General features: G+C 34.2%; 4 protein-coding genes across 5 annotated transcripts; 1 reads left to right on the forward strand and 3 right to left on the reverse strand.

Moving 5' to 3' along the window:
- Window positions 1-918: 918 nt before the first annotated feature.
- LOC105957789 (uncharacterized) lies at window positions 919-4036 on the reverse strand. The gene is made up of 13 exons (XM_012981750.2): window positions 3747-4036; window positions 3566-3650; window positions 3310-3416; window positions 3087-3155; window positions 2929-2983; window positions 2776-2823; window positions 2510-2667; window positions 2193-2431; window positions 2004-2094; window positions 1749-1877; window positions 1510-1663; window positions 1319-1413; window positions 919-1235 (listed from the first exon to the last, which is right to left on the reverse strand). Exons 1-13 carry the CDS (start codon window positions 3921-3923, stop codon window positions 1050-1052), a joined length of 1593 nt encoding a protein of 530 aa, XP_012837204.2. The 5' UTR covers window positions 3924-4036; the 3' UTR covers window positions 919-1049.
- A 3075-nt stretch (window positions 4037-7111) lies between these two features.
- LOC105957788 (protein CHAPERONE-LIKE PROTEIN OF POR1, chloroplastic) lies at window positions 7112-8602 on the forward strand. The gene is made up of 3 exons (XM_012981748.2): window positions 7112-7560; window positions 7843-8212; window positions 8292-8602. Exons 1-3 carry the CDS (start codon window positions 7228-7230, stop codon window positions 8465-8467), a joined length of 879 nt encoding a protein of 292 aa, XP_012837202.2. The 5' UTR covers window positions 7112-7227; the 3' UTR covers window positions 8468-8602.
- Window positions 8603-8657: 55 nt separating this feature from the next.
- On the reverse strand, window positions 8658-12502 carry LOC105957787 (protein ALTERED PHOSPHATE STARVATION RESPONSE 1). 2 transcript variants are annotated; one of them, XM_012981747.2, is made up of 5 exons: window positions 11902-12502; window positions 10539-11683; window positions 10038-10258; window positions 9724-9947; window positions 8658-9625 (listed from the first exon to the last, which is right to left on the reverse strand). In XM_012981747.2, the coding sequence occupies exons 2-5, from the start codon at window positions 11455-11457 to the stop codon at window positions 8791-8793; spliced, it is 2199 nt and encodes a 732-aa protein (XP_012837201.2). In that variant the 5' UTR covers window positions 11458-11683; window positions 11902-12502; the 3' UTR covers window positions 8658-8790. The 2 variants fall into 2 exon arrangements, with proteins under 2 accessions (XP_012837201.2, XP_088678049.1); XM_088821923.1 differs by having other exon boundaries at window positions 10539-12482.
- A 1251-nt stretch (window positions 12503-13753) lies between these two features.
- On the reverse strand, window positions 13754-18007 carry LOC105957786 (putative protein phosphatase 2C 60). The gene is made up of 5 exons (XM_012981746.2): window positions 17294-18007; window positions 16450-16895; window positions 15593-15960; window positions 14648-14884; window positions 13754-14300 (listed from the first exon to the last, which is right to left on the reverse strand). Exons 2-5 carry the CDS (start codon window positions 16766-16768, stop codon window positions 14046-14048), a joined length of 1179 nt encoding a protein of 392 aa, XP_012837200.1. The 5' UTR covers window positions 16769-16895; window positions 17294-18007; the 3' UTR covers window positions 13754-14045.
- Window positions 18008-19161: the final 1154 nt, after the last annotated feature.

Here is a 19161-nt window from a genome sequence, read left to right on the forward strand (position 1 = left end):
GCCTACAATGCTCAAATATGCAATGGAGATCTACAAAATTTATCTGCATAAAAAAATTCAAGTTGAAAAAGATTCCATAGTACGTTGCAGATTCCAATTCTACAAAAACTCTAGTAAAAAACGAACCGAAACTTTCGATTTTACAAGGTTACGTCACATAATTTGAACAACTTATCGTCTGCAACAATTTGGCTAATTTGAGCATCATCGTAAATTCACTTTCGAACATCTCTGATATATTCGGAGTCACGTACAATACAATTAAACGTCTATAAATTAATATAGTTGGGACCAACTAAATTCTATTGATTTACAAAACTATTAATTTATCGAGATTCTATTATATTTAGATTACGTCACTTAATATAACGGTTTAACAAATCTTGGCTAAATACAACTTGATAAAATCAACTAATTCAGAAATCAATTTTGGGTCAAATTAAGCTGTGTATAGTTTAATCGAAAATGAGAAATGTGATGAGCAGTAACAATTGTAATGGGTCCCAATAATCTCATATCGGAGAAGTAGGACATGTATTTTTTGTTGGGCTTGGTGGGACCTTGTTGACAGAACAGCCTAATCGAATATTCTTTTTGGGGGGAGGGATTTATTTATTATCTTTTTCTTTTTGAATTAATTACATGGTCTTTGAGATTATTGTATGATTAGCATCTGACTTATAATTTTACTTCAATTAGTAATCTCAACAATCATAATTAATTATTATCTCGAACTATTATTACCTCTCATATCATTTTCAAATATTTTTTTTGTTATAATTAATTATAAATAAAATATGAAATATCGAACTATTGGGTGGTTGTTAATGAAATTGGACCCAACCCACTAATTCCAAAGGTCTACTTGGGCCCTATTTTTCCGGATATTTGCGGTCGTTAGATTGAGTTTGCAAGTTATTTATACGAAAAAAATAAAAATCATACACCACCATCTAATTGTATTATATACAGAACATCATTAATATTGTTGGACAAATGTACAACTTTCAAAAACACACAGACAGCAACAAATATATACAGACTTAGGATTACTGAATAAAATAGTTAAACCATGGAAGTTGTGCTCTTACATCATAGAGATTTTTATTCAAGTTTCTGAGTGACTGAATATGCGGTTCATCTTCTTGAACCGGCACTATTTTAGCGAAAACTCCTTCCTCTAAATAGTCCACCACTCTATTGGCTGCCTCAAGCCCGCTCACGTAAGATTTCTCCTACACCGAAAAATAAATACAAAACTTATTATAATTCGAATTAAATATATAAAATAGTATTTTTTTTTTACAAAAATATTTACCTGTGACCATGAGCCGTGTCGGTTTACTACCCAATCTCCAGCCATGTAAACATTAGGGAAAGATGTTGATCCTCTCATCGTGTACTTATACGAGCCTTTTAACAAAATTATAATTGGATTTTTTGTTAGATTAATCGTAAAGAAAATATGGGGAAGCTTTGTAATTATTAGAAGATGAGAGTCCGTTTCACCTGGAAAGAAATGAGTGTGGAATTTTGGATATCTTCCGATTTCTTGATCAAGAACAGTTGCATTTTCAATGTCCTTGATACACATTGAAAGACATGACATCACTTTTTCGACTATTTTCTCATCCTTAAGAGGCAACAAGTCATTCGCATGATACTGCACTTAATCATCAGACGAAAAATGTTAGAGAGAGAATGTTATAGAGAGAGATATTTATTAACATTTAACAAGTTATTATTACAAAATCAGCTTGGATGATTGTCGATGTACTGTCTTTATACTCATCATATATCGTACTCAAGTCGAAAAAAGTCCATGCGCAAGCATTGTCGAATCCAGAAGACACGTTGCTTGCATACGGCATGCTAACCTGTTTGATAATAAAATATAAAAAATAAATAGAAAAGGAGAAAGAATTTTTCTAATGCTCAAAGATATTCTTGGAGTATAATAATAAATAAATAATAAAAAAACAAAAACAATTAATCCAAGATACCTTTCTATCAAACCAAAGCTTAACCGTAAGCAAGTCTGTGCTGCTCAGTTTCATTACTTTAAGAAACTCTTCTCTTGCACATAATGCTGCACTGCATAACATAACTGACAATTACATCCAAAAGATTAACGGGGAAAGAAAAAAGAAAAGTCGATGCTACTCTAAAATATTTTAGTAGAGTATATACACCTTCTTTGGACAATTTCTTGCAGAGTGGAAATTCCAACAGCGAATATCGAAGCATCGGCCTTAAAACTCTCTTTATCACATATAACTTGAGAAACGCATCCCGTTTCTTCATTAAGCACTATATCTGTAACTCTCCTTCCCTCGAGAAATCTGCAACCTTGGCTTTTCAATAAATCTTTCCATGGCAAAAATATTTTCTCCCTTGTTGTTCCACAACACCACACTGAATCGAAATTTCTCTGCACCAATCCATACAAAATAAATTAAATCCATTAAACAAATAAAATCAAGAAAAAACAATTAATGATTTACCAAACCTGATTTGCTACAACGAAGTAATATAGCATCGAGAGAGTTGCAGCAGCACTACATTGCTCAGATGGAGCAAACAATCCCACTTGAATTAATGGATCGAAAACATCACGAAAGATTCTCTCAGAGCATCCGAATTGTTTAAACAGCTCCCTTGCGGTGACTAAACATTTCAAATACTTGAAAAATTACCCAAAATAATTATCCACTTGGATTTTATACAAAATATATGCAGAAAGTTCACAATAATATACAATTATCTTTTTCTTACTCGGATCGTATTTTCTCCATGAAGAGTCGGTGTTGTCAAAATCGATCACTGCAAACAGAAGTAGTAGTTAAAGGCCGAAGGATCGATAAAATAAAATAAAATAAAAAGAATTTACGTATCTCATTTAATATATAAGACCCTGGATGAGAATACCTGCAGCCATTAGTGGAAGTGATGTCAACCGATCGATGATAGGTAGTCGAACAAACTACGATTTTTTTGAGGTAATTTAATTAGGTTTTTTATAAAATAAAAAGAAAACGGGGCTTTCAACTTAGTGTTGAACAAGCTAAAGTTCATGAGAGGCATGCCTGTGTGTTGAATAATGTCCCGAATGGAGTAGGCAGTGACGGCGAGTCTTTGAATATTGGATACTCAACCTTAAAAAACAAAAAACAAAAAACAAAATAATTGTAATATTTCAGACACTAATAACATTCGATGTATCAAATTGCATCGGAGAATAATGAAGTGACGTAAATAAGTATTATGTATTCCGATTTCAAAAGAATGAAGGAGCTGATTTTAGCTTACCTCGAGACCATTTTCTGAAAATTGAGCCGATTTTGTCCAACTCGTAAAGGGTTCGACACCAAGTTCATCAACCAAGTTAAATATATTTCGATACGGATACCAAAAACCTAACATCATTATTAAATGTACAAGAAAGCTATCAGAACAACCTAGTTCTTCACCGTTACAAATTTTAAAGCAATCGAACTACAGCAGTAACATTAACATAGCATAATAATTAATCTAAAATTAAGAGAAAGTAAAACTCATTAATTACCACGAATAGCGGCGTCATCTGGTGTAATTGACTTGGATTTGGGGCCAAGTTCATAACCTCCTTCCAGAACCGTAACATCAAATCCCTAAAACCCAAAATACAGACAAGGTTTTGATCAGCAATTTTTTTCCAGTAGAAAATGAAATAAAATAAAATAAAACAAAACAAATAAGAGTAATACCTGTTTGCAGAGATGGTGAGCAGCGCCAAGCCCGGCCCAGCCCGAACCGACAATCACAACTTTCTTCTTCTTCTGCTGCTGCTGCTGTTCGGCGGGAGACACTGTTTGATCCTCTGCTCGGCAACAAAACCCGGTTCTGAAATTGCTAATACAGTTCGGGAAAATGGGCCGGGTCATCCGGCCAACATGTTTTCTTCTGTTTTTGCTATTGGCAGAGTCGACACTCTTTCTTTTGTGAGGCCCAACCACAATAATAATTATAGAATATTGCGTCCAAATTTAGCCAATTTCATGTGCACCACTTGACAATCATTATTGAGGTCTATAATTTTTTTGTTCATTTAATTCCACTTATTTTTTATTTTTATGAAAGCAAAAAAAACAAGAAACAAATTGACCTTAACTACAGCCACAAAAGTTCAGATAAAATCAAAATACTCCTAAAAATAATATTAGTGTCATATTTTATTAATATTTACATAAATTAAAATTATCGATTTCAATTTCAAAACACTGATGTATTTAGATGCGACACCTACCGGTCTTGATATATAGGGTCCCTAAATATAAATTTTAAAATTGACATTTTTGACAATTTAATTAATAATCATACAAAAGAATTTGATCTTAGTTTAGAACAATTATTCTATGCTAGTCAAATTAGCTATTCATAGTACTGAAAATATATATTAATTAGATGAAACATCTTCAAAAAATAATAATGGTATATACTATATAGAGAGTTAGGTCAACAGGTTATCAATATTAAACCATAACTGAAGGACTTTTTGTAGTAAATACAATAATAATGTTGAAATGATATTAAATAAATTGTTAGAAAAAGACCAAGAATAGTAAATGAGAATTTTGATTAATTTCACTTCCACCAGTCCAAATCTCCATAATCCCGTACGCAACCAAACATACCATCCATCCAAATCCAAAGGAAACGCCACGTCATCTTCTTTCCTTCCAAACTAGAACAACAACAACTACACGCATAATAAATAATAAATAAATAATAGGGTCTTTCTAGGGTGAGATACCCCATGTTCTAAACTTTTATGAGATATGCATTAATCACCATTAATTTTCTAAGATTAAATCTGGACCCTAGAAAAATAACATGGCTTATGTTCTAAAAAATGAAGTACTTTACCAAATTATCCTTCGATTATTTTTTTTATTAAATTAATATAAAATTGATTAACATTGAATTGTCTAATTTACCCCCTACTATATTTTAATTAAATAATTAATTTAAATTCATTGTGAATGAGTTTTATTTGATAAATAATCGAAAAAAATACATTCATTGGAAATCGAACTTGTAACCTCTTAATACATTTAACACTCCTAAGTCCTAACCATTCAAGCACATTAACTTATTATGAAATATTTAACCATAATTGTATAAATACTGTTAATGCAAATATTAATTGCAACATTCATTATTATTAAATGGTATTAAATAAATTATTAACAAATTTAATAAAATAAAGTTTGAAAAATATAAAGAATTGCGGTTCAATACACCAAACATCTATCATTAATTATATAATATTAGAAGTATTAATAAAATCCACAATTTAAAAATGTAAAGAATGCTCAATTAAATAAAAAAAATGCATAACTTAATTCAAACTCACTTATGTTATTTAGTCGATAGTGTGGCAAATCCAAATAAAAATTAAAATAATATGTTTATTTAGAAGAAGAAAAAATTAGAACTCATTCCAAGTAGTAGTTTTCTTACTTTAAAATAAAATTATATACTACAAATATTATATTGTGAATTTTCTTTTAATATTTAATTTAATCAACTAGTAAGATTTGAATCGATGAAGTACAAACCCTTTCAATTAGTAAACATTATTCAAATATTTGAATCAGTTGCTTAACTATTGACATAACATGTTACAAAATTGATTTAACTATTTATAAGTAATGTCTAATATCTTTTTAATTCAATTTTGTCATAAAAATAATAAATTTAATTCCTAACACATGTAAGAACCTAATCGTAAATCATAATATTTTATCAAAGCGTAATATTTGAACCAATTAAGCTCAAGTCCTTTCAATTCGTAAACATTATTCAAATATTTGAATCGATTCATTAGCGCGCTCAACTATTGACAAGAACGTCTTAATCAAATTAACTATTATTAATTAAAGTGTAATACATTTTTAATTCAATTTTATCATAAAAAAATAATTCCTAAATTACGCAAGAATCAAATCATAAGATTAATTAAAGCGTATGATTTGAATCAATTAAGTGCAAATCCTTTTAATTTGTAAATATTATTCAAAAATTTGAATCGATTAAGTTCAACCACTGACAAGAACGTATTAATCGAGTTAACTATTTATAATTAAAGTCTACTATCCTTTTAATTCAATTTTAACAACAAAATAATAATTTAATTCGTAAAATCGTAAGAATCAGATCCTAAATCGTAAGATTTAATCTAACCATGAACCGATTAAATCTTACGATTTTTACCAATTAAATTTTATCATTTTTTATAATAAAATTCAATAAAAAAGTTACTAAACTTTAACTATACACAGATTGATTAATACGCTATTATAAATTATTGATTTTAACCGATTCAAATATTTGAATATTGTCTACGAATTGAAATGAGTTGAGCTTAATCTATCAAATCTTTGAATATTGTTTTTGAATTGAAAACACATGAGTTTAATTGATTCAAATATTACGATTTAATTAAATCTTACAATTTACGATTCAATTCAAACTTCAAATTCTTTCGAAATTAATTTTTAAATTACACGAGTCGAACAATATTTACTTAGATTTTTAAATTATATTATATAAAGATTTGTTAGTATGGGATATTTTTAATATATAATAATAATAATAATAATAATAATAATTATATGAGAATTAATAATTTATTTAACATTATTTATATAAGTTTTATAACCATTATAAATTGTAGCTTTGTGATATATATCCGTATTGTTAGTTTATTGTCAATTATGTGTTGTGTCTTAATGGTAAGTATTCTTGTGTGTTTTTAGATGGTTACGAGTTCGAATTCAGGTTGATGCAATTTTGGATCGGTGGCGAATAATGATATAATTGACATTATAAATTTTAATTCAGCAATAAATATATATTTAAAATTGCATTAAAAATATAGAGGGTAAAATTGACATTACATTAATAATATATAATGGCCGATTTTTTGAAAATATTAATTATACGAAGGGTATTTACGACAATACGTAAATGAGGAAAAATTGGATTTTTTGACAGGGACACGTGGCGCAATATAAAGGGGTATCTCATAAAAGTTTAGAACATGGGATCTCACCCTAGAAAGACCCTAAATAATAATGAGAACAAACCCCACCTCAAGTATTTTTCTTTATTAATTATCAAAAAAAGAAAAAACAAAGTATTTTTATTTATTGCCTCTACGGCTCTACCGTTACACTAGAGCATATGGCCACAGCTCTTTCCGTCCGGCCCAATCTCACCGTCGCCGGCTCCGACCTGAACCGGTCAACCTATTTACGCCGCACCGGTCAGGACCCAGCGATTAAGGTATTCAATTCGGGCGGCCGATTTCAATGGGGTGCGCTTTTCACCCGCCGCCCGCTGGCTCCGCCGCTGCAAGCCGGCTCCAGAGCCGACGACTCTGCGCCGTTCGAGATGACGGTGGAGAATGCTCTCAAGGTATTGGGCGTATCTGAAGGCGCATCGTTCGATGATATTCTCCGAGCGAAGAATTCAATTATCGCGTCGTGTAAAGATGACGATCGTGCAATTTCTGAGGTCCTCAATTTTTCCCCTTTTCCCAACGCCTTTTTTATTTAATTCATATTTTATGAAAATTATTATTTTCAATCTAATTTTTCTAGGAAGGGTTTCATTTATTTGTCTTTATGTATGTGATTAAACTGGCTCTGCTAAAGCTCATATTTCTGTGGTGTTTTTTTAGTGTGTGAAAAAAACTCCGATTTTTGTGGTTTTTTTAATTTAAGGCGATACATTATAACTGGCAATTCAATCACAATGCTTAATTTGTTTTACTTAAAGCTTAGCATATACATACAGGTGGAGGCTGCATATGACATGCTGCTAATGCAGAGCCTATCGCTGCGGAGAGCTGGCAGAGTCGTAAATAGTAACATCCGTTATGCAGATGTGAATCCCGTAAATGCCCCTGCCCCGACAACAGGGCCGCCTATGCCTGAATGGCTTCAGACTTCGGTCAAAAACTCGTCCGTTTCAGTGGAAGCACCGTCAACTAGCGAGTTAGGCGTGCAAGCTGGAGTATATGGAGCTCTAATGGTCTTAACATACGTAAACGGAGCTTCGCAGTCTTCCACGGTACCATACTCGGGTGCTGATGTTCCCGGTCTTATTTTAGCCACCAGCTTCGGTGCTTCCTTGTACTTTTTGACCAAGAAAAACGTCAAATTAGGTAACGAAAACGAGCTTTTTCCTTGTATAAAATCGTGAAACAAGTTGTAAATTAATATTGATTTTTCTCACTCGTGCAGGGAAGGCAAGTGTTATAACTATTGGAGGGCTTGTAGCCGGTGCGGTGGTGGGGTCCGCTGTAGAGAATTGGCTGCAGGTCGATATAGTCCCGTTTATGGGAATACACAGTCCAGCTTCAGTTGTTAGCGAATTCATACTCGTCTCGCAATTCTTGATCTCCTTGTACTTGAGATAGAAGGTGATCAACTTTTATTCATCCCAAAAAAGGTTTAGCAAAAATCCCTTATCTAGAATGTGTAATGAATGTGTACATTGTACAAATGGAATGGTTTTCAGAAACCTATGTCAGTATATTTGTTCCTTTGATACATATGTTGGATCTTTTTTGTATTATCTTTTCTGTGAAAAATCACAAACGTAAACTAACAATGGACAAATATGCAATAAAATATCACGCAATTCATCGAACAAACAAATGTCTCAGCGAGCTGCTTCGACGAAAATCTAAGTTACAACATTAAGAATCTAGACAAGCATCTTTTTTTTTTTTAAATAGTGTCATCTGCTACCAGTTTCATCTTGAGAATCCTCTATACAGGTAGGTTTCCCTACTTTCTCGGGATTCTCAATGTTGCTCAAGTCATTATACATTCTTAAAACAGCCCTGGAGAATTCTGTCATCGACTCAAAAACCCGACAAAACCCTGTCTGAAAACCGTTTAATGTTATCTTCTCTGTTTCTTGCATGAAGTTGAGATGTTTCTCCTTCTCCAGATCAACCCTTCTACGAAAACTATCCAAAATATCCTTACTGGTCTCCACCAAAGATTCCGAACGACCCTCCATTTCAATTTCCGTGTTTTTACTAAACTCAATCCTGTTCTCTGTTTTTTGGAAAGCCGAAATCTTTCTATCCAATTCTTTGGACAATCCATCAACTTTCCTCTTTTGTTGTTGCTCGTGTCCTTGCTGGACCCACAAAGCTCTAACATCCTTTGCACAGCTTTTTATCGCGAAAGAAACAGCCTTATCAGGCAACTTGTTCATCGAATCCAACCAATCGTGACATGCTATGAGAAGTGGAGGACCGTTGGATCGAAATTGTAGAGGAGCAGAGGAAGTATTTCTTTTCCTGGAGTGAAATTCAGTTTCGGGTGCAATAAATTTCGATAGCCATCCATATATGGCTTCGATGTAGCCCTTCTGTGCAGACACATACTCCGTGAAACACGAACGCCAATTCAAAAGCTCGATTTCCAGCTGAAGAGTAGCAAGCCGATGTGATTCGTTGCAGAATTTTCCGTACGAAGGACAGGTAAATGTTTTCACTTCAAATATAATCTTGTTCTGGATTTCGTGTGATTCCAACATAACTTTCCAGGTTCTTGTCATACTGCAACAAATAGTAAAACAGTAAAAACTTTATACATTCCTCTCTTTTTTTTTCAATTAAGAAGTGACTTTGATTTTAGATTTTTTTTTTTTTTTTACCCTTGAAGTAATTCCTTTATTTGTGGCTCGAGTTCTTCGTCTCTGAGTTTTTCGATTCTGTTTGAAATTGTTTCAGCACTACGAATCGCAACAAGTATTCTGCTGTACAAATCTTTCACCGATGATATGCTTTTGTCAACTGTAAGCCCTTCGTCTCCTCTTGCATCTTGATTTCTAAGTTGATTGCATTTCCTTTCGTAAATTCTTCGTATGCTATCTCCATCCTACACCACACAATTACACCATTGAAGCATATATAACAAAAGTACATAAGATCACAATTTTTTTTTTTTTTAAATCCGGCCATTTATTACCTTGACTTCTTCGTAGAGTTTCTTTTCCCAGGCATAGAGCCTTCCTAAGGTAAGAGAATGGCTACCAGAAGACATTCCTCCATAATCATCGAACAAATCATTACTAAACTCCGTCCATGTCGAAGAGCTTTTCGAATTCGACGCCACTAAACTCTTACACGTCGACGAACGTGAAGAAGCGGAACGCCATGTGATCGCTTGAATCAATTTTGTCGAGTTTTCTGCATTGTATTTTGTTGTGTGAATTGAATTACAATCGAAAATTAATTTGGAATTTTCCAGGAAAAAAAGCAAAAGAAAAATGCATTCTTTTAAGTATTATCGCAACCTAAGCATCATAAAGAAAGAAAATCGAGAGAGGGGGACCATTCAAACAATTTGTAAAGTGTCATACTCCACAAAAAGACACAACCCTTTTCAACAAAATTAGATATTCCACATAAAATAGCAAACATAACTTTTTTAAATTCTTGATTCTTGGAAAAAAAATAAAGGGTTCACCTTTAATTTCATCAAGATTAGATTGCAAATGCACCCTATTGCACTCGAGCATCCTCGAAACATCTTTGCCGGAATCATAAGCCCTTATGAAGTGATCTTCAATGTCTTTTAAAGCCTCCAAAAGCTCTCTCCCTCTCACCGGTGTGTCGATAACCGTAAGCCCTTTCTGCTGTGGCTGCATCGCATGGTGCACGTTAGCATTCTCCACCGCCGCCGCCCGGCCCACATTAGCATTCTCCACCGTCTCCTTCTCTGCATGAACCCTTTCTCTCTCCACAACAACCTTTCTCTCTCTCACCACCATTCTTTCATCTTCAAGGTCTGGTATTCCTTCTTGTTCTCTCACAGCCCTCAATTCCTCCTCAGAAATTCTGTTGTGATAAACGCTTTGGATTTCGGGCCGGGTTACATTGTTAAAAGGGTTGAAGAAATCCCACCCAAAATCCCTCTGCGGTGAAGGGGCAGCCATTACATGAGGAGGGGTATTCATGTAAAAATACCCGCAAACTTGTTCTTCTTGCTTCTCTCTCTTCTCTTCCTCACACTCTTCTTCCTCCTCCGAAGAGACTGAACACGTGGAGGAACTGCACGAACCGCAGGGGATGGATTCCTTGGTGGGTTCGGTTGGGGTTTGCTGAAGAAACAGAGGGTTTGAAACCACGTTTTCTTTAGACGGCGGCGCCGCCGCCGCCGGAGAAGGTGGTGGGAATGTGATGAAGAACGGCGAAGGTGGCGAGGAATGGCGGGCGACGAAGAGGTTGATGGCGGCGGAAACTCCGTAGAGTGATTGACAGTATCTGTAGTGAGCATCTGCGAGGGCGTATCTTCTTTCAACGGCTAGTTTTAGCTGGCGCTTTCTTTCTCTGCATATGGAAACTACTTCTTCCTCTTCTTCTAATCTTGAAGCAACACAACCCATGTTGTTCTCTCTCTCTCTCTCTCTCTCTCTCTCTCTCTCTCTCTAAAGAAAAGGTGGTGTCTTTGAGAAATGTGGTCCTGGAAAAGTGGTGGGGCTGTGCCAAAAAACAATTTTTTTTGGATTCACCTTTTTTTTACCAATATTTTTAGGAGATTTAGTGAAGAAATGTGCAACCTTTATGTTATTACAGGTGATTGTTTAGCTTATAGACCAGCACATTTCTTACCTGGGCAGATAGAAAGAGGGTTTTGTTTTAATTTCCAGGAAAAACTAAAACAAAATAAAAAATCATTAAAAAATTCAAACCCTTTAACCCATTTCATTTCAGTTCAAACTTCAAACAAAACCCACAAAAAAATAAGCAGAAAGAGAGTTAAAGGTGGAGTCTTTATGCTGTTGTTTTTTTTCAGACACAGAGAAGAAGGAAAGGAGAAAAGGATATACCTTGTTACGTTTATACCCTTTTCTTATTTTGCAACATAATGAAGAAAAAGAATGGTGATTTTGAGTTGTTCTTAGCTCTTTCTTTTACTCCTTTGGCCAGAGAGATAAATAAATAAAAAATTTAAATTGAGTAAAAATTACTGGCTACTTTTTTCTGTAGAAGGGAAGAGGGTGAAGGTGGAGGGGAGGTGGTGAGGTAGGGGTGGTGAGGTAGGGGCTCGAGGTAAAAGATGATGCCATTTCTTGTGCTTTGGTTATTACACATCACACATTACACACACTAGTTTCTCATAGTACGGTTCCTATTACCCCACTAGTGTGTGTGTGTGTGTTGTGGGATACAACCTGTGGAATTTTTTTTATTTTTTTTAATTTATGTGAATTTTTAATTAAATGAATTAATTTTTTGATGGGAGTGTGTTGTAAATGTAAATGAGGAGAGAGAGAAAAGGTGCTGGCAAGTAGAAGAAGAGAGAGAAGTAATTGACAAGGAGACAGATGGTGGTGCTGACTAGTGAGAGAAAAGAGGAGTCAAATTTGTTTCTAAACTAGTGTGTGTGTGTGTGTGTGTGTGTGTGTGTGTGTGTGTGTAAAAAAGAGTAGTCAATACCCATTCAGATTTCACTGATAGATTATGTCCCCGCATGCATCTCTGTGTGTATTCCTGTGTGTAAATGTGTGTGTGAGAGAGAGAGAGAGAGAAACATATATATTATATGTATATATAGAGTGTGTTAATGCAGCAAATCTTTTGTTTCTTCCTGTTAAGCAGCCTCCTAATTACTCGTAAATTCGTAATTATAATGACAATATAATGATGGATGTTTTTTGCTTTTTGTCTGTTTAATACCAAGGGATTAGTACTGCATTAATAAATAAGAAAATAGTTATTATGTCCCTTTAGTATATATTTTTTATTTTGCAAATATGGAATTATGACCAGTAAATATATATTACTAATTATGAATAATTGGCACACATTGGAGAAGAAAATAAGTTAATAACCTGGGAAACATAGATAGAACCAAAATGGGAAATATCGAAAATGACCTCTTCTTTGTCTAAGCAGTAAAGTTGACCAAATTTCTTGCATGGGAATAAGCAATTTATTTGTTAAGGCGAATCTATTTACATGTCCAAGAACAACAACAACAACGCTTTTTAGTTTTTCCTCAAATTAGTTAATTAATTAAGGTTTAAATTGTAGAGGTAATATGTACTATAGTATTTAAGTACTACAACAAAATGCTATGCTTTTACCAATTACCACCATTAAAACTCCATCCTTCAAAAGGGTGGTTTAATCGTTGAGACACGTGTCATGAATGACTGTTTAGAGCCGTTGGATGGTTCAATTCAAGAAATGACAGTACTAAAAACATAGAAGATTGGGCCGTGGGGTATTATTACACAAGACTGATTTTGAGCCTCAACCAAATTGAATTAATTGTGTGTGTATTGATAACTGAGCCCAGTAGTCTCTGCTTGTGTGTTTCTGTCTTTTAACTTTTATTTTTTGTCATCACCACATATTAATTAATTAATTAAATAATATTTATATATTACTTGAGGTGATGCATAATATAATGGAAATAAAACCACAAGAAAAGAGTTATATGGGGTTCCGTGAAAATGCCTGACACAGCGACACAGATATCATTTTTTCTGTTCTCACACAGTACTCTCTCTCTCTCTCTCTCTCTCTCTCTCTCTCTCTCTCTCTCACACACACACACACACACACATGATATATATGTAAAGAAAAGGGAGATGAAGAATCAGAGATATGAAACACATATTACTTCTATTCATCCAAGAAAGCTCTGCTTCAGTGATCTTCATAAGCTGAAACTTAAAATAAGAATTAAACAGGTTATTTAGCTTCAAGGACAAGTCACATGATTTACAAAATATTTTTTTTCAAAAAAAAATTAAAAAGAAAAAAGATGATAACAACAAATGTTGAAAAGATCTGCCCCTCGAAAACACAAACTATAACGATCATCGTCACCTTCGACTCTTGTGGAGAACACAACTATGCCCAAGTATTAGAGAGTCTTCTTCTTCGGTTAAAAGAGAAAAAAAGTTACATTGTACATTAAAAGAATTCATTTTCAACGCGATAAATTTTGTTTTTTTTTTTTTCAAGCAGCAGCAGCTTCTGGTGCGAGGGAGTTCGAAGGGATTGTTATTCCACCTCCTTTAACGGAAATATTAGGGCTTCTGACGGAACTAGCCCTACTCACGAGATGTGAATCGAGAAAGACAACCACCACTGTGATGTCATCGTGAAAATGTCTGCGGACCCCACGGTCGATTTTCTTCAAGTCCGAGTATCTCATCTCTCTCTTCTTTGCTGCCTCTTGTAATGCTGTTTTTACCAATCTCCTCGCACTCCCCTGCAATTAATTATAACCAGAGCATTCTTCATTTCTTTCAATTACTAGAGAATCAAATCAAGAAAATCGGAGTTCAAAATGATTAATCGTTGAAGGGAAAACTAAATATATATTCAGGACAGTAACTAGAAATTCGATTCGTTTGGTAATACTTCTCCTTGTTTTTGGTACCATGAAGTTAACTACTTCATGCATTCATTTTGCAATTGTACTGAAAAAAGGAGAATATACTTCAACATATGTCATTCCTTGCTTTAGTCAATGCTTGTGACAAGTTTTAAAATAATATAAAATCTCGACATTAGAAAAATACGTGAAATGTATTTAGGAATTATTAAATGGCTTACGTTGTGTGGATTATTTTGGACAAGATCAACAGCTTCTTGGTTGGTAAGGTGCTCCCAAAGGCCATCTGATGCAAATATAACGAATTGGTCGTGGGGTAGTAACTGGTGCACTGTGATTGCTGGTTCTGCACTCAAAATTGGTCTTTTGAAAGGTTCGCGGAGTCGGAATTTTTGGTATAATGGTTCTCTATTGAATTCAGGTTTTTTGAGATACACATCCCCGATGGATCTTGAGATCTGTACAATAATATATACTCGTTATCAACTGTAACACTGATGGATCTTAAAAGTAATATTAACAGTTGAACTTAAAAGCTATTAAGATAAACACAAGAATACACTCATGGGGGTATTTTTGTTATTCTTTTTACCTTTTCGGCATCACATGTACTAGAAGGGGCATAAGTCATCCTTAAGTCTTCCGCTTTAAGTTAAACTAAGGAAAGAAAAGTTCACATTGCATGAAAGTAGGATTGCGATTTCTTAATTTCGGAATGTCATATAGAATAGAGTTAATGAGTACAAGTAGTGTAATTGTGTGATGACTGATGATTCAAGGATCCGTATCCAGCTTAAAAGAGAACGAAAAGAGGAACCTTTCGAAAAAAGAGGATGGAAAAGATAATACTTGTGTGGATATTTTCTGATTGCACCATTAATATCAATGTAGCAGAATTCTTTCAGAAAGAAAATCGAGCAAAATGAAATCAGCTGAAACACAGTGTGTCTGAAATCACCTCTTGCAATATGGCATCAACCATTCAAATAGTAAAGAACAATGTAAAGAAAGGACCTTCATTAACTCAATTAAGTTCGTTGAACTGCGCCACCTTGCGACCAAATCTAACCAAGCACCGAGATCTCACTATTTTAAACTATAGTTAGCAATGAAAGCAATAGTACAGCTAAAGGAAAGCGATGAAAAGTTGAAAAGAATTAACAAACCTGTATAAGACCCTTAACACGCCACACATTATGCTTCAGAACTACAATATGTGGGTCGTCAGGGTGTAGAGACTGCAACTCCTGTCTAACAGATTCAAAACTCGCATTATGCTCGGCCGATAACTGCATAGCAATTACTTCCCCTGTAGACTTCACAAGCCTTCCCAAAACAGCACGCGAATCACCTGCGTTTGCAATGTAAAGAGTTCCACCACATACGACTCCTACAAGGCAGCAAGAACCAACTGCTGCAATCTGTGGTTTCATAGGCCATTGTCTACTTACAACCGAGAGAAACCCGTCTTCCGTTGCTTGAAATGCCTTCCGTATAACCTCTGGTGACATGGATTGATGCTCCGCCGTGAACCCTTTATCAAGAAATAAATAATCGCCCTAAGTCTTTAATGATAATGAAAAATAACTAACTTAAGAAGCATAGAATCTAGGCCCTAAATCATTTTTTTTTTCTAGTTTCCTTTAGCTCTCATACAGTCATACCACGTTACAATATAGAGGATAGAGGAATATTTTGTGTTTATTCTTCTTCAAGTGAGGCACACATATATATGCACAAGAGACCTAATTACAACTAACTTACAAATCTCAACTATAGTTTGTCTATATGTTAATGATATATACTAACATATATGTTGCAAGGAACGTTATAAAAACAATAACTAGAACTCGACAGCAACACATCAATTTTCTTTGCAATTTAAAATTATTCTAATCGAGAAATACATACAATAGGTTAGATTCGTTGCAAATTATTTCAGCCAATCCATTTTTCCCCTCTGGAAGAGTAAAGTATGTGATTATAAGTAATCCAAGATTCTAAAAACTTCATGTGATCTTACTCTTTAGATGTTGGAAGAGGTGTTCATTGACAAACCGAGAGGTCTCGGGCCCACCATGACCATCGTAAACCCCTACAAAAGTACCATACGGTCCAGAATCATTTGAGCTAAGACAACCAGATTCGAGTTGGCTCTGATCTTCGAGTAAATTATTTGCTTGAACTACAGCCATTGAAAAGTCCCCATTAAAATGTTGTCCAAAGTCTTTATACCAGAGAAGACCATCTTGTCGACCGCTAGCATCCGAACCAGAGTGAATGTACTGATCTGCCCTTGGCCGAAAACAGGCCCGCAAAAAGTTCATTAACCCGGATAACATCCCTCATCTCATCCAAAGAACCCTCCAGTTTATCCACATCTAACAAGCTCGCATGGTAACTTGAACCGATATATAACTCTGTTTATGATTGTGTATCCAATTCTTGTAAAATATGTGCCCTAGGAATCTGTCAACACAACACAACACAAAACCATCCAAATTAGAGTTTGAACAAGGGATGTTGCAATAATACAAGAGAACGAGTGCTTCAAATGTGAAGCAGATCTTTGACCAAAAAATCAAAAAATTCAACATCAACGAAAAAAGGGGTAGGGATGATTTGAAAAGAAAGAGTAGTCGAAATCCACTTTTTTCTCCGGACACATGTTTGGTCAGCAGTTCAAATTTTCTAGAAGGTCCAGCTCCCAAAAGCAAAGACGAAAAATTCAAGGCAAACAAAACCCAAAAAAAACCCCAATTTCTTAAAATCCCAAAACCCTACAGCAGCATCAGCAATTCAACACTCCGAATATCAGACCAAAAATAAAAATCACGCGTATGGGTGAAATAAGCCGAAGAAGTTACCTTAGGAGTTGATTTGTGAGCAACGAAGATCTGAAATCGAAAGAGGTTTTAGATCTGTGGATCCGTCAAATCAAAATGGAAATTATGAAGAAAAAAAAACAATTTTCGATGTGGATTTTTGCTCTTCGTCGTCCCCAATCTCTTTTTTCTTCGCAGGGGCGATAACAAAGAATTATCAAGGAGAGAGAGAGAGAGAAAATGGAGAAACAGTAGTGAGAGAAAGTGTGGTATTAACTAATATTAATAATATAAGGGAGTTTTTGATTGGGGCAACTGAACTATGGTCTCTCTCATCAGACAAACCCCATTAAAAACCAACAATGGAAAGCTTCAATCCAGCAAAGCAGAGGACCAGTTATGGGGCCCACACCCTTCTTCCAGATAGAGAGAATTTCTAGAGAGAGAAACAATTGCAAAAATATAAAAAAAAGGGAGAAATAAATCATGTACAGAGAGAGAAGAATGGAGGAGGATCAAAACAAATTTCTAAGAAGAAAGTATTTTAATAATAAATAAATAAAATTGAAGAAAATCAAACACACAATTTGCTCAATGGAGTCAATGAAGTGGTGGGAAAGATAGAGTGATTTGCAGTCGCATGGAATTTCCATACTATCAGCCCCTTGTGATGACACGTGGCGATCAATTGAGGTTCGTAACTTGATCTAAAAACTGTTACCATGATTGAAAACTTGTATTATACTAATTAATATCGTGACTTAATTTTTGATCAATTTCGTGAAATTATATTCCATTTATTAAATTAACAACAAAAATAAATAAATAAATAATATATGATATTAATAAATTAGCTAGTGATCATATCCGAATTTACTCGCATGATTTAAGTGATAGAACTTAATCAATTGAAAATTGAATTCCTGAATTAAGGAATTAGATCACAATTGCAACACATCGATTAGGTCGAATTCGTGTTACATGTGGCAACGTAACGGCCCAATTGGACAACATTAACAAAAATTAAAAATTAAAAAACTAATAATTATTATTTGTATTTTTTTATTTTTTAAATAAAATTATTAATTACAGATGGCTAGTGTAAGAATAAAGACATGTTAGGCATGGCAAGTTCAAGAAAGGTAAGCTACTCACTCCATAGACTATTATTTAATCATGTTTTAAACAAGATAATCAACTGTTAATCACACTAGCAATCCCCTAATCACTTGCTAACATTGCATCTCTAAATTATAAATTCTAAAATTAGAATGTTTTTAGATTAAACAAGTAGGCCTATTTTATTTTATTTTAATCGTAGGTAGTCCCAAAAAGTTATTGAACTAACAAAACATTCAATAGTGCCCAAGGCCCATATGATTGTCATAAAAACATGGGCTTGAATAAATAGAAACGAAGGTTTCTAAAACATAGCCCAAAGATAAGTGATACGTCGATCATAACTTAGTTAGTCCGATGTTTGGACATTTTTTTAAGTTCGTCGTCGACCATTTTTAATTACCTGTGAACATTTGCACTTCTATTAATAACAATGTGCCTTGAGAAATAATATTAAGGGGTAATTTAATTTGCTAAACACATTTCACAACTAATATCATTTCAAATCGGGATGGTCGGATTTTGCTAATTTGATAAAGGTTTTGTATCATTTTCAAACAGAATTGTCCGTTTTTCTCCTCCAATTAATCCATTCATATTCGTTTCTGCTTCTCTCTTATATATCAAATTCAACAGTGTCATCGATGCACCACCATCGTCTTCCCCCATCTCGCAACAACCATCGTCTTCCTCTGTCGCCGCCATCAATTATTTACATACATGAAAACAAATAGTAGTATAATATATGTTGAATACTCTTATGTAATATATATACACACACACAATTACAA

Source organism: Erythranthe guttata, chromosome 2 (assembly GCF_056151865.1).
Source record: "Erythranthe guttata isolate IM_541 chromosome 2, IM_541, whole genome shotgun sequence".
Classification (NCBI taxonomy): Eukaryota; Viridiplantae; Streptophyta; class Magnoliopsida; order Lamiales; family Phrymaceae; genus Erythranthe; species Erythranthe guttata.